General features: G+C 57.1%; 1 protein-coding gene across 15 annotated transcripts in view; it reads right to left on the bottom strand.

Moving 5' to 3' along the window:
- Positions 1-6,439: 6,439 nt before the first annotated feature.
- The window catches only part of NAP1L4 (nucleosome assembly protein 1 like 4), a 61,923-nt gene continuing 49,281 nt past the window's right edge, over positions 6,440-19,081 (bottom strand). For 8 of the 15 annotated variants that reach the window (XM_032638853.1, XM_032638849.1, XM_032638850.1 and 5 more), the window contains 6 exons: positions 18,909-19,054; positions 16,583-16,605; positions 16,043-16,162; positions 13,187-13,216; positions 12,686-12,742; positions 6,440-7,513 (listed from right to left, as the gene is read on the bottom strand). In XM_032638853.1, coding sequence (XP_032494744.1) covers positions 7,475-7,513; positions 12,686-12,742; positions 13,187-13,216; positions 16,043-16,162; positions 16,583-16,605; positions 18,909-19,054 — 415 coding nt within the window. In that variant the 3' untranslated portion in view covers positions 6,440-7,474. Of the gene's footprint in view, positions 7,514-8,667; positions 9,850-10,818; positions 10,857-12,685; positions 12,743-13,186; positions 13,217-16,042; positions 16,183-16,582; positions 16,606-18,908; positions 19,055-19,081 lie in introns of all 15 variants that reach the window. The other 7 variants (XM_032638854.1, XM_032638846.1, XM_032638856.1 and 4 more) reach the window with 5 other exon arrangements.

The following is a 19,081-nucleotide window of genomic DNA, read 5'->3' as shown; positions in this document are numbered from 1 at the left end:
CCCCCCCCCACCCATGAGCTGCTGAGGGGCTGGGCATCCTGGCCCAGGGTCTCCAGGCCCCCCTACACACCACCCCAGGTATCTCATGCTCTAAACAGTGTCCCCTTGTGCCTCCCACTTTGCAGGCCAGAGGCCGGGCACTCTCTTCCCTGCTTCCTGAAGTCCACCCTCCCGCTTCTGTACTACCACCTGCCCACCGGCGCAACTCCTGTCCCAGCCTCTAGCCCAGCTGCCTGTGGCCATCTGCACGAGTGTTCTGGGGCTACTATAACAAATGACCACACACTGTGAAGAACACAGGTCTATTACCTTCCAGTTCTGGAGATCAGAAAGGCTGTGCTGAAAGCCTGAGGAAAGACCCCGGCCCAGCCCCTTCCTCAGGGCCAGTCTCCTCCCATCGTCCTTGGAGCCCCTCAGCCCTGCCCTGTGACGGGACCCCAAGGACCGGGCCTGGGGGTGCCTCTCACAGTTCCCTCCCCCACTTCCACTGCAGAGCTGGGAAAGGTGACCTCTCTGGGTCACAGCCTGGGGGCTGGGCTCCATCCTCTACTTGGTTCTCCTCCTTCTCAAGAGGTCAGGGTCCTGGTCCCTGGGAGGGCAGCTCCAGGAGCTCTGCTGGGACCTTCCAGCCCCCTGCCAAAAACGGGGTCATGGCAGAAGAGCCCAGACTACGCTGGCCCAGTGCCTGCCCGTCCCCCGAGACGCACGCTCCAGGCTCGCTGAGGCCCAGAGCTCCCAACTGGCAGGCACTGGGGAGGTGGCGTGGGCAGCCCTACCCGTGCCCGGGGTCGGAGTAGGAGGGCGGCTCTGGCCTCACGCGCAGGCTTCCTCTCCCGTATCCCCAGGGTGGCAAGTGATGGGTCTCCTCACAGCCCAGATGTGTGAGCCGGGGAGGCTGAGGCTTGGTGGACACCCCCAGACTTGCAGAGGGGCCCTGGAGAAAGCCCCCGGCCCGAGAGGGAAGAGCCCGCAGAGGGCGTGTCTGTGGGGTCTCCTGCCCCTGTCCTCCTGGGCCTGGGCAAGGTCCACAGACCCCACGAGCCTGGAGCCCAGCTGGGCCGGGCCAGGCCAGGCCTGTTAGGTTGCCATGGAAAGTCACATCCGGCCACCGCCCTGGAGCTGAGTCTGCGTGGCCAGGCTGGCTCAGTGACTGGCCGGGTGGAGACAGAAGGACAGGGGCTCCACCCAGGCATACCAACGTGACTTGGCCTCGGGGTGTGTGCGAGCCTCACCCTCCCGGCGGCCTCAGGAGGCAGGGCTGAAGGGGGTCTCCAGGGTCAGCGCCCAGTGGGAATCCACAGACAGAGGGTCCCAGGCTCCGAGGCTGTGAGGCGGATCCCAGGCAGACAAGGTACCCGGAGAATCACACCAAGTTCAGAGGGACCGAAAGCTCAGCCAGGGCCGGGGAGGGGTTCTGGAGGTCCTGCTGTCGGGGGCCTGAATGGCTGGGTTTGAGGTCATGGGCTCCCGCCCCCCACGGGGCTCTGCCCTCTGAGCTTGGGGCTGGGAGGACGTGTCCGCCTCCACAGGAAGGAAGCTGCTCGGAAGGACTCGGAAGCAGGGGCCAAAAGCCCAGGTGTGGCTGTGCCGGGCAGGCCGTTGGCAGGGAGCCGGGGGCCACCCACGCTTGGGACAGTGCCCTCCAGCAGGGCCCCAGCCCCGGAGACAGCCCCTGCTGCAACCAGGGGCTTGGCTGGTGGCCAGGGGCTCCCTCAGGGTGCAGCTGGAGGTGGCCCCTCTCCCACCGGGCCTCTGCAGCCCACCCAGCGTTGCCCAGCCCACTGGGCACTCAGAGGTGGGGGGGGAGCGGTGCTGGGAGGTGTGGAGGAGACATTTCTGAGCAGAGGGCAGGTCAGAGGTCAGCAGCACTACCAAGACAGCCCAGCTGCCCACCTCTGGGGCAAGGCTTGGAGGGAACCCCAGCCCACCCCCCACGGCCCCCACAAAAGCGCTCAGGGAGCAGAAGCCCAGCTTGGCCCGTGACAGCCTGGGCTTAAAGAAGGGAGCCCCTGGGCTTCCCTGGTGGCACAGCGGTTAAGAATCTGCCTGCCAATGCAGGGAACACGGGTTCGAGCCCTGGTCCTGGAAGATCCCACATGCCACAGAGCAACTAAGCCCGTGAGCCACAACTACTGAGCCCACATGCCACAACTACTGAAGCCTGCACGCCTAGAGCCCATGCTCCACAAGAGAAGCCACCGCAATGAGAAGCCCGCGCACAAGGGCAGCCCCTGCTCGCTGCAACTAGAGAAAAGCCCTCGCGGCAACCAAGACCCAAGACAGCCAAAAATAAATACATAAACAAATTTAAAAAAAAAAGAAGGGGGCTTCCCCGGTGGCGCAGTGGTTGAGAGCCCGCCTGCCGATGCAGGGGACACGGGTTCGTGCCCCGGTCTGGGAAGATCCCACATGCCGCGGAGCGGAAAAGCCCGTGAGCCATGGCCGCTAGGCCTCCGGGTCCGGAGCCTGTGCTCCGCAACGGGAGAGGCAAAAAAAAAAAAAAAAAAAAAAAAGAAGGGAGCCCTTGGGGCTGGGGGGACTGTGGGGCCCTGGAATGGGGGGGTCGGGTCTCTGCTTGGCCCCTGCCCCACCAAGTGGGAGCCATGGACCAGCAGAGCAGGCTGGCCACCGGGGGCGGAGGGGCCTGGGAGGCTTTGTCACCACCCCAGGCCCTAGGTGCCACAACTCCCAACTCCGAAAGGGGAAAACCAGAGTTTTAAGTGGAATCTCCCCAACTTGTGGGGCTTTTGAAAAATCAGCCTCACTAAAGTATAATTTACATACGTAAAACCAAACGTCCCCACGTGAGGGACTTTGAGGAGTTTGACAAGCGAACACGCAACCGAGACAGCGCCCTGGGCAGCCCCAGGCCCACCCCCAGGCAGCCGTGGTCACTGTGCGGCCTGGAAGGTTTGGAAGTCAGAGATACATCGTGGAAGGCCCCGCTCAGGTGATGCTTTCGAGAGCCCCGTGCTGCTGGGCTCCTATGGCCAAGGATTGGTCCGTGTGGGGTACAGACACTGCTGCCGCCCCACCTTCAGGCAGGGAGCCCCTGCTCCCCAAGGCCGGGGCACTAGGCCACACACCACCCGGAAGTCAGGATGCTGAGGCTGGCGGGGGTGGGGGGGACTCAGAACGGCAGCTGGGCCTGGAGTCGTCCCTGGTTTTTTTGGGTTTACTAAATTTATTCATTTTTGGTTGCACTGGGTCTTCGTTGCTGTGCGCAGGCTTTCTCTAGTTGCAGCGAGCAGGGGCTGCTCTTCATTGTGGTGCGCAGGCTTACTGCGGTGGCTTCTCTTGTTGTGGAGCACGGGCTCTAGGTGCGCGGGCTCAGCAGTTGTGCCACGAGGGCTCAGTAGTTGCGGCTCGCAGGCTCTAAAGCGCAGGCTCAGTAGCTGTCGCACATGGGCTTAGTTGATCCGTGGCATGTGGGATCTTCCCAGGCCAGGGCTCAAACCCGTGCCCCCCGCGTTGGCAGGCAGATTCTTAACCGCTGTGCGGCCAGGGAAGTCCTAGCCCTTTGGTTTTGAGCGTGCGTGACAGACAAGACCCAGGCCCTGTGGGAGAGGCATCGAACCAGGCCCTGCGGCCTGCGACAGAACAAGGGTGGCCGGGGGAGAGTAACCCAGGGAGGGGGGCAGGCAGGGGTGGCAGAGGCCACGGGAGGGGAGGTGGCCCCTCACGAGCAACGTGAAGGCCAGGCCCAGAGGGGGCCCCGAAGCAGGGCTGGGGAGGCCTGGTCATCAAAGCCCTCCCCAGCTTGCGGCAGTCCGGAGGCTCAGTGGGGACGGAGGCCAAGCAGGCAGGCAGTGCTGCAGTCCTGTGGTGACAGCAGCCTGGGCCCCAGGAAGCTGCAGCTCCCAGGCAGAGCCGGCCACCAGGAGCGCTACCCTCCCGCTGCCTCCAGGCTGACGGCTCCGGGCAAACCTACTGGACGCTCCGTGACCTTCCAGCACAAGTGGCAAGGACTGATGGAGTCCTGGAGCCTGTGAGCACCCAGGGTGAGACAGGGCGCTCCGAGGCGCCGGAGGGTCCAACAGGAGGGTGAATGGCTGTGGGGTCAGAGCCACAGCGCATGGCTGGGGAGGGCACGGCCTCAGGGCTTCGTGCTGCAGCCTTACCACCAAGTGTACCCAGAACAGCTGAGTGGCAGACTGAGGCCCCAGCGCCCCGGGCGAGCGTGGCACCCTCGCCCACCCTTCTTACCCATGGGGGAAATAAACCTGGTGCCACAATGTGAGCAATCTGAACACCCCTCCCTCTGCCCCCGTTTACACTGGTCTGACGTAAAACCACTGTGTCTGGTCACTACGTCACATGGCTGCCCACAGAGAACGCAGAAAGGGGTCCACCAAAGCCTGGTATTCCCCCAGGCACACAGCTCCTCTGACTGGGAACCCAGATGCAGCTGTGTTCACGCAGGTGTGCACTCACGCACAGGTGCGCTCACCGTACAGGTTCTGCTCCTCTCAACACATCCCAGAGGACGTTCCCCATTGGCAGGCAGGTGCGCTTGTCCTCTGGCCACAAAGCCCGCTGTGGGCGTGGGACTTTCTCTTTTTTTTAAATGTTTATCTGGCTGCATCGGGATCTTTTTATTTAGTTGTAGCACGAGGGATCTTCCGCTGTGGTGCGCGGGCTTCTCTAGTTGGGGTGTGCGGGATCCTAGTTCCCCGACCAGGGATTGAACCTGCATCCCCTGCATGGCAAGGCGGATTCTTTTTTTTTTAGATATTGGGGGTAGGAAGTTTTTTTTATTAATTGATTTATTTTTGCTGTGTTGGGTCTTCGTTTCTTTGCGAGGGCTTTCTCTAGTTGTGGCAAGCGGGGGCCACTCTTCATTGTGGTGTGCAGGCCTCTCACTACTGTGGCCTCTCTTGTTGCGGAGCAGAGGCTCCAGGCGCGCAGGCTCAGTAGCTGTGGCTCACGGGCCTAGCTGCTCTGCAGCATGTGGGATCCTCCCAGACCGGGGCTCGAACCCGTGTCCCCTGCATTAGCAGGCAGATTCTCAACCACTGTGCCACCAGGGAAGCCCGCAAGGTGGATTCTTAACCACTGGACCACCAGAGAAGTCCCTGGGTGTGGGACCTGACTCATCGTGTCTCCTGGGGGGCGAGGAGGGAGGGCCTCCCCCACCCCCTGGCCATCTCAAACTGCGGCGGCACCTACCGTCCACCCGCTCGCACATGGGTGACACACGCCTCCTCTCCTGAAGCCCCAAAGACTGCTGGGCGGAGGCCCCAATAGTCTCCTCAGGCTCTCGTCACACCACATGCCAAACCCTCACTGCCCCCGACCGATCGGCGAGAAGACAGCCAGCCTCTCACCTGACTCGCCAGCACCCTGCACGTGCCTGAGTGCAGGGTCACTGCCCTGGGCATGAACCCGGCACCGCCACCCGTTGGTGACAGTCAGGAGAGGGACAGGCACTCCGGGCACTAAACTGTCCCCGCTCTCCCCCTGCAAGTTACCTGCACACGTCACTTTGTGCAACCGTATCTGACCCCATAGGTACTTGTCAACTCCACTGTCCTAAATGCGGTCACTCTGAGGGCCCGGGGTCAGCAAGGATGGTAGCTCTGCTGGAGGCCCGAGGGGACTGGGTGGGGGGCGTGCAGGCCTCCGAGCACCCTCCAAGGATAGGGTTTTTGTTGCGTGTCTGCAGGAACGAGGCCCCCCTGGTGCCCCCGTCTCTTCTCGGTGGCCGTCGGGGCAGGCCCGGGAGAGGCTCACCACCGCCCACCTCTGGCGGGTCTTGACCCGGCCTGCCCGGGGGCCTCAGGAGTGGACGACGTTCTGGCTCTATGGTCGTCTTGGACACCCCGAAAGCACGTTTCTTTCGAAGCCTTGCTTGGCCCTTCTCGTGGCCCCTGGTGTGCTCTCTCTGACCGCTCCCGGGAGAAGCCAGCCCCGCCGGCAGGAGGCACCGGGCGAGCTGGGCACCGGCTTCTGTGCTGCATGCGGGTTGGGCCGATCCCCAGATGGGCAGCTGGAACGAGAGCCCGGGCACCAGGTGTCTCCCCACTAATGAAGGGAAGCAGGGAGGGCGCAAGCACCAGAAGAGCACCAGCGAGAAGACACGCCGAACGTGGCCATGGCGCAGCAAGTGTCCCTCCTGGAACCTTCTCATCGGAAAGGCCCAGCCCCGCACACGTGGAGAAACGACTCTGCTGGGGGAAGGAGCAGACGCTCTCTCGGGGCAGCAAAGGGCCCACCCGGGGACCCCAGACCCACCCCGACGGTGAAGTGGGCCGGCAAGCCTAACTCAAGATGGGCTTGAAAGCCTCAAAATCAAAACAGAAGCCCAGGAGCCCGGAAGCCCCGGATCTGCCCACGCCCGGGGCTCCGGGAGGCTGCGCAACCACATCCAAGCCCCACCGCCCCAAGTGCCCCAACCCGCCCGCCGGGCCTCCTGCAATGAAGACACACGGCACTGGGCTCGCAGTTCACAGCTTTAATAGAATATTCTAACTAGTCTGTACAAATGGAAAACACTGTGTTCAGTTACAAATGTATCTTAAGTAAGGCTGAGCAGTCTACAGCCTGGCCACAGCGTGGATGCCCCTGGGGCCAGAGGTCACACACTCGACACCCACATTCCAGCCAAGAACGGGTCGCTCGGAACCCAGGGCTTTTAAGACAAGGTGAATGTGAGGCTGAGAAACTGGAGCTACCGAGAAAGCAAGACATTTTACACACTACGTGGGAAAGCTGTACTTTCCTGCCCGAGCCCCTCCCCGCGAAGCCTGGCAAACCCTGGCTCTGCCCATAGCCCCACCCCCCCGTCCTCAGCGCCAAGCGTGGTCCGTGCGTCCCGAGAACCAGCCCGGCCCACGGCTGGCGGGAGGGAGGCCTTCTTCCATGCGGGCGGACCACCAACGCTCGCTCGGGGCACCGGGTCTCTGGTGCCCACAGGGTCTCAGAAACTCGAAGGACAGCTCACGTCCCAAGCCCTCACAAGCGTGAGAGAAATAAATACGAGATGAATCACACAAGCTCGCGCCTCAGGCTCAGTGGGCGCCGTGACCCCTCACCCCAGCCCCGAGGAAAATAAAGCCAAAGGGCGAGCGGGATGAGTGCCAACCCCGGCCGGCTCTCCCGAGACAACTGGAAACTGCATGTGGGTTTCTTCCAAAGAAGCAGGAATCCCGTCTGATGGCGGGAGGGGTGAACTGGATCTACACGCCCTGGAACTGCGCCCTGGACACGTGCCCCCAGCGTCAAGTGATCCGCCCCCACCCCACCGCCCCAGCGGTCTGCGAGGCCCTCCCTAAGGCAGGGCTGGGCGGGTCCACTGAGCTGCACCCAAGGCCGTAGAGCGTGCTAGAATTAAACCTCCTATTTCTGAAATGCATCTGAGTTGCCACTGTACAGGTTAAGCAAAATAATAAAGTAAAAGGAGAAGTTAAAGTGAAAATCATGCACTCGAAAACAAGTCAGGCGTGAGCACGTGTCCACACGAGCGAGCGGCGCCTCACTGCTGCTTGCACTCCGAGGGCTGGCTGGGCTCCTTCTGTCAACGAGAGAGAACAAGACTTGTAGAGAACCGAGCAATTCCATCAACCAGGCATCTCCAACCAACAACGAAAACAAAGACTCAAGTCACTTGTTCTTGCTGAAAACATGGCCACTACAAATACACTTTAAAAATAGTAACAAATAAGCAGCTAACTTCCCAGTAACAAGGTCACAGCGGGGCTGCCTCTCTCTGTATAAAGACATTCTAATTCTCAGCGGGAGGGTCTCCGAGTGAGGGAGGTCCTCGGGTGGCAGACAGTAATTAAACGCACAGCAGTGCCCTCGTCCCAAAGCTGGCAGGCGCCTCAGCTCTGGGGTGAGCAGGCGGGAAACAGCGCTGGCTCCCCTCCATCCCCGAGGTGAACAAGGCTCCCGGCGCTGCCTGGAGCACACCTGCCCCCAGGCCGGGCCCTGAAGCAAAGCCTCTCCTGCACTGGCCCGTGGCGCCCCGACAAAGGACGAGAGGCCACCAAGAACTCCACAGCCAGGCCCCAGTCCTCCCAGGAGCCCCCTCGGCTGGGAATTCCGTCCTTTCAGAGAAGGCGCGAGCGAGACAAGGAGCAGACGCACTTCCGTGTGGTCTGGCAGCTGCGTCTCCTGTCGCTGAAACCCACTTAGCGACCCCATGAATGCTGTGTGGAGGCCAACAGCAGCCTGAGAGACAGGTAACGATTTCACCAGTACTTCTTAGCAAATGAATTTACCCCTCAGTAACCTATGGTCTTGGCTGCGAAGATGACATTACTCTGAATACAACTTGGCACATCTACGGAGTCTTAAGAAAAACCCGCACCACACAGTTCAGAAGAACCATCTGGGATAACACAACTGACACCTTGCATGGAATAAGCTGGGCTACAGTTCATTCCTTGGGAAACCACACCTAAGGGATGAAAAAGATGATGTGTAAAGGGTGCATAAAGACAAAACGATAATCTGGGGCCCTGGGCTAAGCTCCTTGTTTGTAAGTGTAACAGCACAGGGACAAGCTGGGACTTCCAGGTCTGGCCCGGGTCTCGGCCCAGCGCTGCCCAGCACTGGGCCAATGGCACCGGCCCATCACACGCTCACCGGAAACACCGCTAAAGAAAGAGCCTGGGCACCAAAACAAATACCCCGATCAGAAATCCTAGTTGAAAGAGACCTAACTCAAACTCTGTCGCCTCAAGGGGAGACCTGGAGGTGGCCCAGACTGTGGCCAGGGGGATCAGACGCCGGCTCCAGACTCGCTGGCGAGGTGCAGAGGTGCCCCAGGACTGGGACAGCACTGGCAGGGGCTGGGGCAGTGGCGTGCAGCCTTTTGTGGACGGGGGAGAAGTGTGTGGGTTTCCATAACTGGATCTGCAGAAAGGAAGGAGGTGAGAGAAGCTGAAGCTGAGGGAGTGGAACGGTGTCATGGCTGTGGTATGGCGGGGTGGGCGGCACAGGGCCGTGGGCTTGCTGCTCTACATCCTCTGGGTAAATACATACACAGGACGTACAGGACGCCATGAATGCAGAGCGGCACACGGTTTACAAGGTGCTGCCTCAGTGACATCACATCTATCTTTAACCAGGAGACGGCATCAACCATCTGTCTGTTGACAACGAACTCCTTCCTCGGGTGCTGAAGACTGCTAGAGGGACGGGTCCTCGCCAAAACCAAGACCAGGACGGGCTGTTGTGAGGGTGGGAGCCGGGTGGGGACGCTGTGTTTAGAAGGAGGCAGAAGGTGGGGCTTGCCAGGCAGCATCCCACCTCCCGAGGGCCACGTTCAGCCCAGCCTGGCACCAGCGCAGAAGCCTGGAGCCACGCATGTGAGCTTCATCACCGGGACACCACAGTTTCGGCCCGTGACAGAGGGCAGAGCAATACTGCACTAAACCCGAGCGCCCTCTGCCCCACGGCACGAAGCTGTCGGAAGCCCAGTCTCTCATGCTGCCGCTCGTCAAGGGATGGGAGTCGGTGCTTCGAAGGCACAAACTAACAGTCAACACCCTGCCTGGTGGGGGCGGGCACTGAAAAGAAGGGCTTGCACTGATGGTAGCAAGCACACGCCACCACCATGGCCTCAGGGCTGGGGGCCCGAGGCCCGAGCGCCTGCCCAACAGCCCATGACACGACCCCCTCCACGGGGCGCCTGACGACACAGGCGAGACGGCACGGCTGTGGTTCTGCCACAGAAGAGTCCTCCTCGCCCAGAGGTACAGGCTGGACCATTTATGGATGCTTCGCAGTCACGGGTAGAGTGGGGAGCAGTGGGGCTTCGGGCCAAACCAGCCTGGCTGACACGTTCTTCAGACACACAGGGCAGCAGGAATCAGACACAATTCTAAATGATCAGATCTGACCCTTTAAAACAGAAAAGATCCCAGGTGTACATTCACTTCATCTAATTAAAATGCTTCCTTTAGCCCAAGTCTGCCCACCTGCCCGTTAGTCTTGTAAGAAAGCCAGCCGCCCGAGTAAGCAGGAAGGCGATGCAGATGGACCCTCGAAGGCACGGGGCTAACAGACCCCCAGACCACGGCTCTGCGGTGCAGAGACACAGCTCTGCTCTCCCGGGAGCCGCTCCCACACCGCTGGCCTGCTTAGCTCAACGCGGGCAGCCCCTGCTCTCTCCTAGATGCTAACACTTCCGCCCTGGCTTCTCACAGGCTCTCCTGTTTGCACCTTCCTCCGTTGCCCCACAAAAGCCGACGGTGTCGTACGAGAGGGACTTCATGACTGGGGCAGAGCTACGAGGACCCATGACCCCCGGAGGGGGACAGGGCGGCTCCTGGGACTTGCAGCGCTCACTTGGATCTACAACAGGTCCTCTGCTTGTTCGAGCAGTGCGCCCCTCAGCGGCACTTACTAACGCTGCTGTGAAAACTGGTGCCAGCAGCTTCTGAGAGAGAAGATCCTGGCGCATTCGAGTTACCCCTTTATTATCTATCGGTCTGCAAAGCACCTGGACTGAAAAAGTATCAACAAGCAACAGACACACGTCGAGAAGAACCACAGCAGGCAGCAGACCTCGTCCTGCTGAGGCCAGCATGGCCGGGGGACCTGTGCATCCTGGTCCCAGGGCCCTCCTGTTCTGTCCTCTTCCCGGGTGTGGGGGGTGTGGGGAGGGGGGCGGCAGCCCCATCACCAACTCGGTTTTAAAAGCACACACGACAGACACCTGCACAAAAACACTGCTCTTCAGAAAGCCCCTGTCCGGGCCCGCACGTGCCGAGTGCGCCCGGACGCTCCACCGAGTCACGGCAACATGGCATTGCTACAAAGCACAGACCAGAAGTTTGGAAGTTAGGAATGAATGGGATTCCACCTTACCTAGAAACGTATGAATGATTAACAGACAAAAATTACACCTAAATGGGGAAAAAAATTGAAAGGAACTGTCAGCATGAAAGAAAATGAAATGCACAAAATTACACAGGAGGAAAGAGCCACCATTTCTCATGATACAAAGGGCTGCAAAAATATCGACCTTGAGATGGGAAACCTCAACACCCAGATCTGTACCTTTAACACCGCAACACTTCTTCCTGATCTTCCTGTGCTTGTACAGACTGTGATGTGACTGCACCCTCTGAGGAGGTGCACGTGGAGGAACAGAAGTGTCACGTCACGACCCCAGGGGACAGGACTAGGGCATTTCGACTGCACGTGGCTGACCGAAGGGCCCTCCTCAGGCACCTCGCCCACTCCCAACCAACACAACAGACCGAAGGCTTCACGAAGGCTTACTACTGACATGTCTGTACTTTCTGTTAAGCTATCTGTGATCACCTGGTGAGAATTCTCTTCTAGAAAACCCAGACGTGAGAGGAGACAGAAGGTTTGGCAAGGGGAGAGAGAGGACGGACAACAGGAGGAAACAACAAGAAATGGGGAACAGAGCAGCCACTGTCAGTGAGACAAGCGACCAGAGACAGGGCACTTGAGTCCAGCAGTGGACACGGTAACCAGCCATCTCTGCTCTAGAAACCCCACCGTGAACGTGTGCATCAGCACCCCCCGAGCACAGAAGAACAGCCAGATACAGACACCTGGGACCGGGCACGGCGCGGTTCTATTATTACCCGACAGCGAAGGGCGATCCACTCAAAGCAGGGCCCTAGGCTCGCAGCTCAGGAACTGAGCACAGGTGCGCCGTCCATACGGTGACGCCCCAACAGACAGGCTGGCTTTGAAAACATGAACATGCCCGAGCCCACTCCCAGGGCAGTATCTATAAGGCACACTGAGGATTTAAACCCACCACGAATTCTTCCCCAGGAGGAACTACTGCTGTAAGCATGCAGTCATAGGAACACCTGGTGCTATAAAGCGATCAGACCCAGCTACACAATGACAGCTCAGTGCCCGGTCCACTTCAGGCACAACGGGGGTAAACAAACAAACAAACAACGTCTACTTAAATAGAGATAAAGATTCTACAATGCCAAGTGATGTTAGTGTTCTGACAGCCCGTGATACATTTGGTCCTAAGAGTCAGGTGAACTAGAAATGTCACGTGAGCAATTACAGCTTCAGGACAGCGTTAGAACAGTTCTGTATTTAAAATATGTGTCAAGTGGCAAAGTCCCTGATGTACGCTCAGCTGAGTCCGTAAGTAAAAACTCAGACAGGCGTAAGATTAATGGGACCGCCCACTCATCCTAATTGGTTGTTTTGTTTTGTCTTTTTGCAAAGCTTCCTAATTTATTTCAAATTACCTGAGCTATCGAGACACGTCTTTTGAGTATTCTCAGCCCATGTACAATTGTAAAATTATGCCTACAACTCCATTATCCCATCATTAACAAAACAAAACAAGCCCCCCACCAAGCCCCGTCTCTGTACCTTTTCCAAAAACAAACACACAAAACAAAAAAGTTTATTCATGTTGTCAGTTAAATCATTATCTTAAAAGAATTAAAGATGGAATGTAAAGCTGCTCTACTGAACAAGTTTCTCCAGTTAAGATAGAGCTTGGGAAAGCACCGGAAAGCAGTTTAGTACTCATATAACACTCAAACTATATACCAGGGGTCTAAACAGCTCCTCATTCAAGTGTTTTCCTGGTACATTTTAACTTTCCTAATTAGAGAATGACAGGTACATATTTGTAACACCACTACCTCAAAGTGGGGAACGTGTTTTAAAAGGTCCACAGTGTAGCATACACAGGCGTGGGAAGCCCCAAATAACTAACCTTGGGGTTAATTTCGGCATCGTCCTCATCTTCTCCCTCCTCATCACCTTCTAATTCCTGCATTAAAAGGAGTGAGAGCTAGTTGAACAGACAGGACTTAAGTTCTTGTGGATTCACCAGCCACAAATAAAGCAATACTCTGATTCTGAAGGAAAGCAATTACAATCATTGCTAGCCATACTTCTTTACATCCCCTCCTTTGGACACTTCTTGTTCTAGCAAATAACCCTGAAATAAACATACTGCTGAAAAAGTGGATTTGGTTTGCTAAATGGTTATTTTCTAAGATGCATTTTCATAAGCCAACTGCAGGGTCAAACTGGACACTGCTACCCATCTGCCGTGTCTTTCCGTAGTATTCAATAGGGCTGAAAGCTTCAAAGGCAGCTTCCCACGAGACGAGTCTAAAGTGGTCCCCTGACTTCATAACTTTCATCCACTCAAACAGAGAAGGCCTAAAGCAACCTCGGGGAATGATGTCTCACAAAAACCATGTCTTACCTCCTCCTCTCCTTCCTCACCTTCTTCAAACTGAAAAGAAAGGAAACAGGTTTTTAGGTTTTTTTTTTTTTTTTTTTGCGGTACGCGGGCCTCTCACTGTCGTGGCCTCTCGCGTTGCGGAGCACGGGCTCCGGACCCGCAGGCTCAGCGGCCATGGCTCACGGGCCCAGCCGCCCCGCGGCACGTGGGATCCTCCCGGACCAGGGCACGAACCCGCGTCCCCTGCATCGGCAGGCGGACTCTCAACCGCTGCGCCACCAGGGAAGCCCGTTTTTAGGTTTTATAAAGCGTGATGGCAACCTGACCCAGACACAGCCCGTCAAGCGCCCACAGGGGTATAGGGCCTAAGGAGAGCGGGAAGTGGCCTGGCCTCTCAGCAGAGGCCAGTCTGCCGCCGGCACCTCTGCTCCAAGCCAGGGCCAGAACTGCGGGGCTGCTTGCTCACAAGCCCCGCCATGTTAATAGGATACCAGGTATCCGAAAACCACTCAAAACGAAGACTACGGATGGAGACGGGGTGAAGAAAGGAAACCGTTGGCTTGGGTGTGCGCTGGGTCCAACTGGGAAACTGGCTGATCTAAGCAGACCAGTAGCGTAATTTTATCGCATACTGGACTTTCAATGTCATTTTGTAACTCAGACAAGGGGAAATCTTTAATCTGCACTTAGAAATGTAATAAAATCTTGGTGTTTAATCTTTAAAATAAGTCAGAAAAAGTGTGCATGGGAGAAACTCCAACACTGTGGCTGAACGAACGTCTCAATTCAATGTCTTGTGTGTCCAAAGACACTGCTGGCCAGGCTCTCAGCCAAGTCCCGAGTATCAGACTGCTGTCAAAAGCCAAACAAAACGAAATAACCCTCGTCCCTGGTGGCTGCACTGACACAGACACAAGAAGATTCAGCAAGCTTTCTCTTATAACCCTTTCTTCTTGGAGCCCCCCGCCCCCCCCACTCGTCAGCAACGACTCAAAGGGAACTCAGAAGAGCACAGTGCGGGCAGGGCCTGGTGCGGTCGGCCTGGGATCTGACCGTGTCTTGGCACCTTTTCCTCCAGGCCTCTGACAAAGAAGACCTTTCAGTGTCTTGCAGTCGACAAGACTCTCACTGCAGCATTTCAGGTCGCACTGGAACCAGCCTCACACAGGCTCAAGTGCCCATTTTCTGAGGTTCTAAGCCCATCATTTCACCCTGGCCCCATCCTCTGAGCGAGCTCTGTGCGGGCATCTCACACTCGGGCAGAGCAGAGGCTCCAGAGTGGGGTGTGCAGCCCGTGGGACGAGTGAGGTGACCCATGTTGAGTGTGGAAGACGAAACCAGGACTCCTCCTCCGCCCACTTCACCCCATAACGATGCCCAGTGTCCACATCGTCCCTGGCGTGTCTGACGTCAGTGCACTCGTCTCTGTCCCAGTACCACCCAGCCTCCTCTGCCAGGAGCCTGAGGAGCAGCTGGAGTGACGACCACCAGCCCCGGTCCACGCGGGGGAACCGGCAGAGCTGGGGCCGCAGCAGACGCAGGCTGACGTGAGCCCCTGGACCACGCTGCGCACCTGTGGCGCCTGCACCAAAGGCATTATGAATGAGCGTGGACGCGGATGTTGCAGGCAAACACACTGTGTTGCTCACCAGGAGTCGCTATGCTGCCTACACTGTAAATAAATATACATGAGCTGCTAATTAAGCTTTTAGACTGACGGGTGTACGATCAAAACAGTTTGAGACCATTGGTCTAGAGCGGAGCTTCCCATTGTGTGTAGCCACTCGATCTTTTTTGGTCAAATTAGATAAATGCAAACCCTGGTTCCTCAGCTGCCAAGGGCCGCACCTTCAACCTCCCAGCGTCACGTGGTGCCAGTCCTGCTGCGGCAGACGGGGCAGAGCACAGCTCCCTCATCACAGAAGGTGCGCTGGACAGCGCTGGTCCAGAATTTGCCGCATAACCAGTATTTCCTAAAACTTAAGTCTGAGCAACTACCTGAGCGCTAAGATGACCCCAAACTGCGCTGTGCTGTGTGTGTCCGTGTTCCCGGGTTCCCACAAGTACCTCCCCGCCCGGGGATGGACAGGCCGCACCTGAGATGTATGAGGCGATGTAGCCAGTACGCCCTGGGCTGGCCCACTCCCGCTGCGTGGGGGCCTTCAGCACAAAGGAGGGCACGAAGCAGCTCGGACCTGTCCAGCAGCCACAACAGACCTCGCCAGAAAGGAACCTCAGAGCACTCAACACAAGGGAGCAAACAGCACCTAAGCACACTTCCAGCAACACGCCACAGGACAGACCTTTATCTCCACACAACAAGAGGGCTCGCGGCAACCGGGCCTTGGTCACGATGGAGAACCATTTCAGGTGACAGCCCGGGGCAGCTGGCCAGGCTGTGCTCAGGGGTCCTGCTCCCAAGTTCTGACTGTGGGAGGGCGAGTTCCTTCAAGCAGAGGGGAAGGTGGCCTGCGCAGCCGGGCTGTTTTTCTGTGGAGTGTGGGGTTCTATTTCTTTGGGGTCGATATGCCACATGCCGGCACGACTCGGCTGCGCTGGCCGTCGCTTGGCGAACAGGAGTTTCCTCGTGTTCAGAAGTCACCCAAAGGCACAGACCTCGTGTGCAGCAGCGAACCCCTGGGTCCTTAGAGGACATTCGGAAACAAGTCGCTGGCCGGGCCCGCGTGGGCGTGTGGTGCTCAGCCGCCTCAGAGAGGCCTGCCTCTCCCGCCTCCGCCATCTCCCTGCCCAGTCTATCTCCTCCAAACCCCAGAGGGCAGTGCCCCGGGGACCTGCTGGAGGACGTCATGAAAATCTCGGCTGGGCTTCCCAAGCCAGCACCCGCTCTGACCCCAGCGGCTCCCACAGGCCACCTACGTTGTCGTCGTCCTCTATGGCCTCCCCCGTGAAGTAGAGCACAGCGCGTGGCACGATCCGCTCACGGAAGAAGTGTCCAATCTCGAAGTCGGAGGCTAACGTGAATTCGGAGTCTTCATCCTGAGGGGAAAAGCCAAGTGCTAACTTGCTTCAGTGGGGTAAACATCCATTCCCTTGCCCGTGCCTGACCGCCCCCCCCCACTTCCAGTGACTCGGCTTATAAGCACCCAGTGCGGGCACTTCTGGGTGACAGGCATCTCTGAGGTTAGGCCGCATTAAAGGAACCCTTGCAGCCAAATGGCAGGAAAGCGTAGGGCCCAGAGCCACATGTGCGAGGGGGTGAGGCTCAAGGATACGCCTGCCCTCAGGTCCACCCACGGAACGTGCACTTCTATCCCACCCCCACGGTGCAGTGGATACAAATTCACCCTTGGTTTTTAGGCAGTGAGAACAGATTAAAAAGAAAGTAGCAAACTACTCAGGAAATAAGGACCTTAACAGCAAAACAACATACTTTTTTGATAATGACACACAACTTACCAGTGATTCTCCATCCCCCGATGCTAGAAAAAAAGACAAAACACATCTGCATTACATCGACAACCAAAACCACCTAAAGCCCACGCAGGAAGCCCAGCTGACAAATAAAATGGAACATCTCACTAGAAACTGCCTAAGCTTGTGCCTCCCCTTGGCCGGCTCCCCACTCCCCCGTCTGCTGCAGGCTGAAGCTGTGGCCCCAGCACCGCCAGGCCCCCTTCCCTCCCCCCACCCCCAATCAAGGGCCAAAGGCCGGTACCCAGTAACGCTCACAGGCCCAGCTGGAGAAGGCCACTTTCAGAAGAGAATTTACAGACGTTTAAAGCATCAGCAGATGGAAAGGTGCACCGGCTGCCCAGACTGTGGCCGTTCAGGGCATTTTTGTTTTAAGCGGAGTTTTAACTCGTGTCCTACAAAACTACAAGCGACGTTTCGGTAGAGAAACAGGAAGCACTTTAAGGCTGTAAGTCCTCAGTGCGACTGAGGCGCTGCATCTCAGCTAGGTGGAAGCTGCATCCCTGCTTGCTTGCAAAGGGGAAGGAGAAGGTAGCGAGGAGCCGCTCCTCCCGCAAACACTGCAGCACGCAGGGTGACGTTACTCACCGACACCCACAGCAGAGGCCCGCGCTCCACACAAAAGGTGAGCTGAGATTCGGTTCCAGCACCCACGGCCCTACAGACCTTGGTGCCGAACTACAGCCCAACACGGAACCAAGAAAACACAGACTTAAAACCACGCTCAGTGAAGCCCAGTGGCGCTTCGCCAGGCATCGCGTCCCCTTTGCCGGGCTCACCCTGCCTTTGTGTCTTCCCTGTCGCCCCTCTGCTGCAAGGTCTGTCTCCGTGGCCAGCACAGAGAGGGGCACGCGCCATCTCAGCCACGGCGGAGCGGGTGCTGGTGTGAGCACCCCTCCCCGTGGGCGGTGGGGGGCCCGAGCCTCGGCGTGTAAGAGCCCCACCTGCTGTTTAAGATGCAGGCTCGGGGCCTCTGGACTCAGGGGCGGCAACAATCACAGCAAGGACTTCCTCACCTGACTTCTGGGCCAGTTTGTAGGATTAAAGCCAAACAGGTTGCTGGACTAGCCATCTTTTATTTCCTTCATTTCAAAAAGCATTTCAGCAGTTTGGGTTTTTTCCTTGACCACTCCATCACCCCTCCCCCACTGTCATCCTCTATTCCTTTTCATAGAGCATATCACTTGATATTATGTTTATTCAATTACTTTAAAAATAGTGATATACCATAAAATTCACCCACTTTAAGTATACAATCCAATGACTTCTCATACATTTTTAGACTTGTGCAATCGCAATACAGTTTTAGACCCCCCAAATCACCCCCAAATTCTTGAATCCATTTGATTCCATTTTAATTGTTATTAATTATTTAAAACATCCAAAAAAGCCACTGAATTTAGGAATCAAAGCCCCTTTGCTTCACAGTGAATTCACATAGGAAGCCTCCCGTATGTGAGGCTCTGAAAGGGATCTTCCCAAAAAAGGAAATTTAAGAACTACATTTATGGCTGTTCTTGTCCCCAAAACTGATATACATCGGCATCTTCCAGGTTCAAAGACAAGTCACGGAAAATAGCCACAACAGTGAAAAACGATGGACTGCATGGTGATGGGCAGCTTGATAACTTGGCACGAGAGTCAGAGTGAAGACGGAAGCCACCCCGTGGCCCCGACAAACAACCCAAAGGGCCACCAATGGCCTAGATCAGAGCTGCCATTTATCTCCAACTGTTTTTGTTCACGGAAAATAAAGAGAAAATGTTTTCCCCTCATATCCATATTTTAACGCTGCCAGCGGGTCTGGTCTTCGAATTCTCAGGATTAGGAAATTATGTGAAGACTTCCAAGTAATTTTCCTCAAAACCAGCGGCTGAGCCATTACTACTTCCATCTCTCTTTTACTGGGGGGTGGGAGCAGGGAGCAGAGAACAAGCGTCCAAGCTATGATTCTGTCCTAAGTCTGTGTTTGTCACAATATGTAAGTTCCCAAACCCCTTGTGCTCTACACCAAGGCTCGAAGAAAAAACCAAAAACCCACCTGAGAGGGAGGGGAGAGGGAGGGGTGGGCCGACGCCCTGCAGGCTGTAGGGGTGTGAGCAGAGCAGCCACGCGGACCCCTCCCCCTCGGGGCGGGGGCATGCGGCTCCGACAGCTGCCCAGGCTCACCCTCCTGCCAGGACAGGCACCCGTGGGCCCGCCCGCACAGCCACGGCTCCGCCCCCCAACGCTGGCCAGAGGACCAGAACCTCCTTCCTGATGTTAACAGTCATTCTGTGTGTAACCTGGAGTCACAACCCAGCCCACTCACCTTTCAGCGGACTGAAGAAGTTGAAAAAGGAATCGTTGGGGACTTGTTTGGTGATTGTTCTGACAGTGCCTCGGCCCTTATGTTTCTGCTTTTTCTTGATGGTTTTGACTGTTACATTTTTTCCTTTCTTCCAGTCAATGGTACACCTACAGGGACAAGACCGTGATCACGGG

The sequence above is a fragment of the Phocoena sinus genome, chromosome 8 (genome assembly GCF_008692025.1).
Source record: "Phocoena sinus isolate mPhoSin1 chromosome 8, mPhoSin1.pri, whole genome shotgun sequence".
Classification (NCBI taxonomy): Eukaryota; Metazoa; Chordata; class Mammalia; order Artiodactyla; family Phocoenidae; genus Phocoena; species Phocoena sinus.
Note: the sequence above shows the minus strand (reverse complement) of the source record. Positions and strands in the feature narration are given on the sequence as shown.